This window comes from Osmerus eperlanus, chromosome 8 (genome assembly GCF_963692335.1).
Source record: "Osmerus eperlanus chromosome 8, fOsmEpe2.1, whole genome shotgun sequence".
Taxonomy (NCBI): domain Eukaryota; kingdom Metazoa; phylum Chordata; class Actinopteri; order Osmeriformes; family Osmeridae; genus Osmerus; species Osmerus eperlanus.
The window spans coordinates 260,614-267,994 of record NC_085025.1 but is presented as its reverse complement, the minus strand read 5'-3'; the positions used below and the strand labels follow the sequence as shown (position 1 = coordinate 267,994).

The window sequence follows — 7,381 nt, the reverse complement described above, 5'->3', positions numbered from 1 at the left end:
CAAAGTTTACCCAACATGCAAGTTGCACTCGGCACCATGGGCGCGCGAGTAGGCAAGAAAGACTATTCTTTCCCCGTTTTCTCCTTTAGCCCCGAGGTGCCCTGTCCGCTCGCCTCCTTTTATTCGTCCCGTCGGCCGAGCGAGCTGCACGAATAGGTTCTTTGGGAAAGATCGAAAAGGAGAGGCGAATGCAGCTGTGACGTGGGCGTTGTTGTTCCATTCACTGCGCTCGCTATGGCAACGGGGCACGAGGCCGGGAAAATGCAGCTCCTGTCTTTGGACAGCGTCATGATGGGAGAGAGGCAGCTGGAGGGTCCATGACACCATATATCTGCCCGAGATCAAGCCACCTCGCCCACCGAGAAATAGCGCAATATAACTAAAGTTATGCTGCTGTCATTAATTAACACCCTGGATAGTGCCAACTAAACCTTCTTTTTTCCAGTGATGACAGTTTTGTCAGATTATGGATGTGGTTTTAAAAAGAAATGCGCAATTGACAGACTTATGTCAGGGTATCAAGAAGAACATTGCTCATTTTACGCATCAACCGTCCTCTAAAAAACACGTTCCCTGTAGGTTATTAACCACTGCTTCTAACCAAATGTATAAAACTTTGGCAAGACTGTATTTCTGTGACCCCTATTTCTGCACAGAGGCAAGTGTCTGTCCACAGATCCTTGTCCAGACCCACGTTCCTCCCTGCTCTGTAGTGTGCGGCGGGACTGTATTGTTGGGGAGAGTGATAGGGGGTTCTATAGAATCTCCCGTGACCAATGAGCGGGGTGCTGTCAGGGGTAACCACATCTGTCAACCGTTCTTGGCCAATAAAGAGCGGAGCGAGGCGGACCTCAGGTGCGCGCCTCTGCGTCCCCTTGGCCCAGCGCCCGGGAGATAGAGAGAGACGCCTAGTTGCCCCGTGGCGGAGGAGAGTTACTGTCAAAGGCTGCTCGTTTTTAACTGGAGCCATCACTCCGGTTCCAAGAGTTATGGCGACCGCAGCATCCAACCACTATAGCGTCCTCTCTAGCCCCAGCAGCGCGCCTCCGCCGCACTCGGAGTCCGGGAGCATGCAGCAAGCGGCAGTGTACAGGGACGCGCACACCCTGCTCCAGAACGACTACACGTTATCGGGCGGCGGTCATCCGCTCAGCCACGCGCACCAGTGGATAACTGCTCTGTCGCACGGGGACGGGGTGCCCTGGCCGTCGAGTCCCCTCGGAGAGCAGGACGTGAAGCCCGTGCTGCAGAACAGTGACCGCGAGGAGCTGCAGAATTCCGCTAGTCTGCAGCAGCAACAGCGACACCCTCACCTCGCGCACCAGACACACCACGACGCCAGGGCATGGCGAACGAGCACGGCCACCACGCATATTCCCGGTATGGCGACGTCTGACGGACAGAGCCTCGTGTATTCCCAGTCGGGGTTCGGTCTGGTCGGGGGCGAGCAGGGGATGCATCATCACGGCCTGCGGGACGAGGAGCACCACAGCCATAGTCCGCACCTGAGCGAGCACGGCGGTGGCCACCAGCAGTCCCTCGCGCACCACCAGCACGGGGGACACGCGGACCATTCGGACGAGGACACGCCGACCTCGGACGACCTGGAGCAGTTCGCCAAGCAGTTTAAGCAGCGGCGCATCAAGCTGGGCTTCACGCAGGCGGATGTGGGGCTGGCTCTCGGGACTCTGTATGGAAACGTGTTTTCCCAGACCACTATCTGTAGATTTGAAGCACTGCAACTAAGCTTCAAAAACATGTGCAAACTCAAGCCCTTACTGAACAAGTGGCTCGAGGAAGCAGACTCCACGTCGGGGAGCCCCACAAGCCTGGATAAGATCGCGGCGCAGGGGAGAAAGAGGAAAAAGCGGACCTCCATTGAGGTGGGCGTGAAGGGGGCTCTGGAAAGCCATTTTCTCAAATGCCCCAAACCGGGCGCGGCGGAGATCACCTCCATAGCGGACAGCCTGCAGCTGGAGAAGGAGGTTGTGAGGGTTTGGTTCTGTAACAGGCGACAGAAGGAGAAGCGAATGACACCCGCCGGAGGACAGTTACAGGGAGGAGAGGACATGTATGGCGACACTCCCCCGCATCACGGCGGCCAGACTCCGGTGCAATGACCCGAACCCATTATCCTAAACACATGGACCCCTAAAGAGCGTTGAATGTCCCCCATTTGTCTCTCTGTGCCGGACCAGTTAGCATTGGACGTTAGCCAGTGCTAATGTAGAACCTACAAACACAGTGGGAATAGTTGGAACGCGGGCAGTCAGCAGCCGAGGCCGCGGCTACATGGGGTTTTTAACGCCCTCTAAAGCGCAGTAGGTTATTCTACCGTGGCTTGACATCGTTGACATGAGATGAAGTCAGAATGTGTTATAAATCAAAGACAGTATAGGCTAGTGTGTGCACGAGCTGTACCCGCGGGATAAAAGCAGGCATGAAAAGTCGCAGTCGTCGTTGGGTAAATAAACGCCATCTTTCAGTCATAACAAAAGCAACAGGGGTCTGACACCAGAAGCTGGACACGCCGCAACCGCTGCACCTGTTAACGACTAAAAGACATTTCAACCACCAGCATATATTATTATTATTATCATCATTATTGATGTTATTATTATCAAGCCTATAACATTCGTTCAGCTGTATTGTCACCATTTAAATGTGAAAGGATATTAGGCCTATAGGCCTACAGAAATATATAGCCTAATTGCAGACGAATTGTCATCTAACATTTGACATTAATTTACTGAACTTTAGGCGCTCAATATAGCTAGCATTCTTCACTAGTGTTAAACATTCAAATTAGAATCTGGTTGTACTGCTGTGCGAGTGCATCCAAGTAGCCATTATCAGGAATCTACAAATATTAGAATGTATCCCGTTCCGAGGAAACAGGCCATACAATTGTTAGTAGCAATAATAATATCAGGCCTAATAATAAGAATTTAAAAAATAATAAGGATTAGGGTAGGCCTATTAATGATAATAACAAGAGAATAATAATAAAAATCAAATTAAAGTAGCTTTGGGGTGAAACTTCTAAAACTAGAATTGTTAAAGCTTCATTTATGTGTACATTTGACAGAATATCCGCGCGCCTGTTTACAGTTTGTTCGTACTTGTATATTTATAAATGCTGTGACCTGAAAGAGCAGGACTGTAGCCTAGGTTACGCCGAGGCTTGGCCTTTCTGCCTTCATTTCCTAAGAAGAAAATAACGGAATATAACGCTACCAGCTCTGACACAAATGAATCTAATGACGAATTCATTCACTGAGAACAATATTCGTGGGATGTAACTTTATTCGTTTTTGTATCGCTTTGTATGTTTGTTGTTTGTTTTGTTGAATTCCTTCTGTCAGTCTGTGCCAAAGCACAAACGTGTTCGAACACTAGTGCCAGTCAAACCCAACGGATCAAGGTTCCATCGTAGGCCTGAATGGACCTCTGCAAGATCCCGTCTGTTGCAGTTGAAATTATGGGACTCTGTAGGCTGGATTCCGAAGGGAATTGAAAAAAGAAAGAATAAGGACAATTAGTAACTTAAATCCAAATGAAGGATTTTAAGCTTGAACATGGAATGAAAAGATAGACATTTGAACTGGCAGGCTCACGAATTACAGGTGATCACATTTAGTCCGAGATCATAATTTCTTAACACGTAGCCTATCTAGTAGCCTACAGATATGATCTTATTTTCTTTCAAAATCCATATTTTATAGTCGTTCAAAAATTCACATCCCTCATCGTTTGCAAATTTGAAGATTAGATACTCTTATTGCGGTTTAAATCTCTGGGTACATATGCACATAAAAAAATGTCTGAAAAGTGATTTTAAATGAAACACGAAAAATACATAATTATCTTTGTAGCCCTCCTGCTATTTTAGTATTTCATAATTTGAAGTGAAATTTTGCATGTCCCGGAACAACGCTCTTAATCCCAAACTGAATTAGGATTTTACAAAATGGCCTAATCTGTATTGACCTCAACTGTGACTCTGATTAGGGAAAAGAAAACAATTGCACAATTTATATATGCTTTTTGTCATTAAAACGTATTTGTTTTGCTATATAATACTTTTGTATTCTTCTCACATTATTTATTGAGCTGGCTTGACGAATGGGTCGTGACTATCCCGCGCTATGCTGTGTGGCAACAGGCTTGGGCGCGCGAGCCTGCATTATAATTATGGATTTTATCAATCTGTCTCGGTTGAAAAAAATGTCCTTCAGCGGTTTCCGATAAGTGTGTATTACCACTGATTTGCAACAATATTGTCTTGGGAAATACACTGTGTCTTTACACAATCTGCCTGCCAATAATATTTATGCAAAGATGAACATTGTTTATATGCCTATTTGAACGTCATTTCTTTGTTTACAATTCATTATATATTATACTGAAAAGGCAGATCCAACAATGTCAAGTAAGATTGAATACTTGTTGAATTTGGTGAAATAGGAAAGCAAAAGTCTGTATGGTTTCTAAATTGACTTTAGAACTAAAATGTCAAAAATGAACAGGATTTGTAGACCAACCTTCGTGTTGGTATGCAGCTATCACGCTTAAGGTGTTTAAATTGCTCAGTTTGCATTTACCGAAAAAGAGGAATATTGTTTTTAATCTGAAATGCTCTCTCAACATTAGGCCTACAGCTCTGAAATTCCACCTGATTGTGTTCCCCAGAACATAATTAAATTAATCAGGAATTTCTAATAGACTGAACAACAACATTTTCAGTGCTTAGTCCAATGATAATATGAAATGTTAGCACAATGTCTAAATATTCTACCAATGTCATAGACATTCTTGGAAGTTATGTTAATTGTATACAGACATATATCTATATTTATATTTTGATCTTGCATCATTTGGGTTGATTATTTTCTGCATCGTTGCGACCAGACCCAGGCCCTTGTTCTACTGTATCATCTGTCGGAAAGATGTGTCTGCTGAGCCGACAGTCCTGTACTGCCACCTGCTGGACAACCATACACCTGCAGCTCCTGAAGTCTAGGAGGACCAGGTGTGTCTCTGCTCTAAACAGGCTCTGTACCATAGACCAGGTGTGTCTCTGCTCTAAACAGGCTCTGTACCATAGACCAGGTGTGTCTCTGCTCTAACCAGACTCTCTTCCGCAGACAGTCTGCTACGTCTCGTCACTCTTACTGTAATGGGCTTCAGCGGTCATCTGCCTTGGGAGCGGAAAACCTGAAGGAGCAAAAACATCAGGTTGTATATTTCTACAGGCACCCTCCTACAGGCATCTGCCCTCACCCTGCTACAGGCATCTGCCCTCACCCTGCTACAGGCATCTGCCCTCACCCTCCTACAGGCATCTGCCCTCACCCTGCTACAGGCATCTGCCCTCACCCTCCTACAGGCATCTGCCCTCACCCTCCTACAGGCATCTGCCCTCACCCTGCTACAGGCATCTGCCCTCACCCTGCTACAGGCATCTGCCCTCACCCTGCTACAGGCATCTGCCCTCACCCTGCTACAGGCATCTGCCCTCACCCTCCTACAGGCTCAGCCCTCACCCTGCTACAGGCATCTGCCCTCACCCTCCTACAGGCATCAGCCCTCACCCTCCTACAGGCATCTGCCCTCACCCTGCTACAGGCATCTGCCCTCACCCTGCTACAGGCATCTGCCCTCACCCTCCTACAGGCATCTGCCCTCACCCTGCTACAGGCATCTGCCCTCACCCTGCTACAGGCATCTGCCCTCACCCTGCTACAGGCTCAGCCCTCACCCTGCTACAGGCATCTGCCCTCACCCTGCTACAGGCATCTGCCCTCACCCTGCTACAGGCATCTGCCCTCACCCTCCTACAGGCATCTGCCCTCACCCTGCTACAGGCATCTGCCCTCACCCTGCTACAGGCATATGCCCTCACCCTGCTACAGGCTCAGCCCTCACCCTCCTACAGGCATCTGCCCTCACCCTGCTACAGGCATCTGCCCTCAACCTGCTACAGGCTCAGCCCTCACCCTCCTACAGGCATCTGCCCTCACCCTGCTACAGGCATCTGCCCTCACCCTCCTACAGGCATCTGCCCTCACCCTCCTACAGGCTCAGCCCTCACCCTGCTACAGGCATCTGCCCTCACCCTGCTACAGGCATCTGCCCTCACCCTGCTACAGGCATCTGCCCTCACCCTCCTACAGGCATCTGCCCTCACCCTGCTACAGGCATCTGCCCTCACCCTGCTACAGGCATCTGCCCTCACCCTGCTACAGGCATCTGCCCTCACCCTCCTACAGGCATCTGCCCTCACCCTGCTACAGGCATCTGCCCTCACCCTGCTACAGGCATCAGCCCTCACCCTGCTACAGGCATCTGCCCTCACCCTGCTACAGGCATCTGCCCTCACCCTCCTATAGGCATCTGCCCTCACCCTGCTACAGGCTCAGCCCTCACCCTGCTACAGGCATCTGCCCTCACCCTGCTACAGGCATCTGCCCTCACCCTGCTACAGGCATCTGCCCTCACCCTCCTACAGGCATCTGCCCTCACCCTGCTACAGGCTCAGCCCTCACCCTGCTACAGGCATCTGCCCTCACCCTGCTACAGGCATCTGCCCTCACCCTCCTACAGGCATCTGCCCTCACCATGCTACAGGCATCTGCCCTCACCCTGCTACAGGCATCTGCCCTCACCCTGCTACAGGCATCTGCCCTCACCCTGCTACAGGCTCAGCCCTCACCCTCCTACAGGCATCTGCCCTCACCCTGCTACAGGCATCTGCCCTCACCCTGCTACAGGCTCAGCCCTCACCCTGCTACAGGCATCTGCCCTCACCCTGCTACAGGCATCTGCCCTCACCCTGCTACAGGCATCTGCCCTCACCCTCCTACAGGCATCTGCCCTCACCCTCCTACAGGCTCAGCCCTCACCCTGCTACAGGCATCTGCCCTCACCCTGCTACAGGCATCTGCCCTCACCCTCCTACAGGCATCTGCCCTCACCCTGCTACAGGCATCTGCCCTCACCCTGCTACAGGCATCTGCCCTCACCCTCCTACAGGCATCTGCCCTCACCCTGCTACAGGCATCTGCCCTCACCCTGCTACAGGCATCAGCCCTCACCCTGCTACAGGCATCTGCCCTCACCCTGCTACAGGCATCTGCCCTCACCCTCCTATAGGCATCTGCCCTCACCCTGCTACAGGCATCTGCCCTCACCCTGCTACAGGCTCAGCCCTCACCCTGCTACAGGCATCTGCCCTCACCCTGCTACAGGCATCTGCCCTCACCCTCCTACAGGCATCTGCCCTCACCCTGCTACAGGCATCTGCCCTCACCCTGCTACAGGCATCTGCCCTCACCCTGCTACAGGCATCTGCCCTCACCCTCCTACAGGCATCTGCCCT

General features: G+C 50.8%; 1 protein-coding gene across 1 annotated transcript; it reads left to right on the top strand.

The window, feature by feature from the left end:
• Positions 1–776: 776 nt before the first annotated feature.
• Positions 777–4,066, top strand: pou3f2a (POU class 3 homeobox 2a). Its single transcript, XM_062468519.1, has one exon. It carries the CDS (start codon positions 777–779, stop codon positions 2,118–2,120), a length of 1,344 nt encoding a protein of 447 aa, XP_062324503.1. The 3' UTR covers positions 2,121–4,066.
• The last annotated feature ends 3,315 nt before the right edge of the window (positions 4,067–7,381 follow it).

What these genes read in the sequence shown, in the direction of transcription:
- pou3f2a (XM_062468519.1), top strand. Translation starts at nt 777, where the DNA reads ATGAGCGGGGTGCTGTCAGGGGTAACCACATCTGTCAACCGTTCTTGG.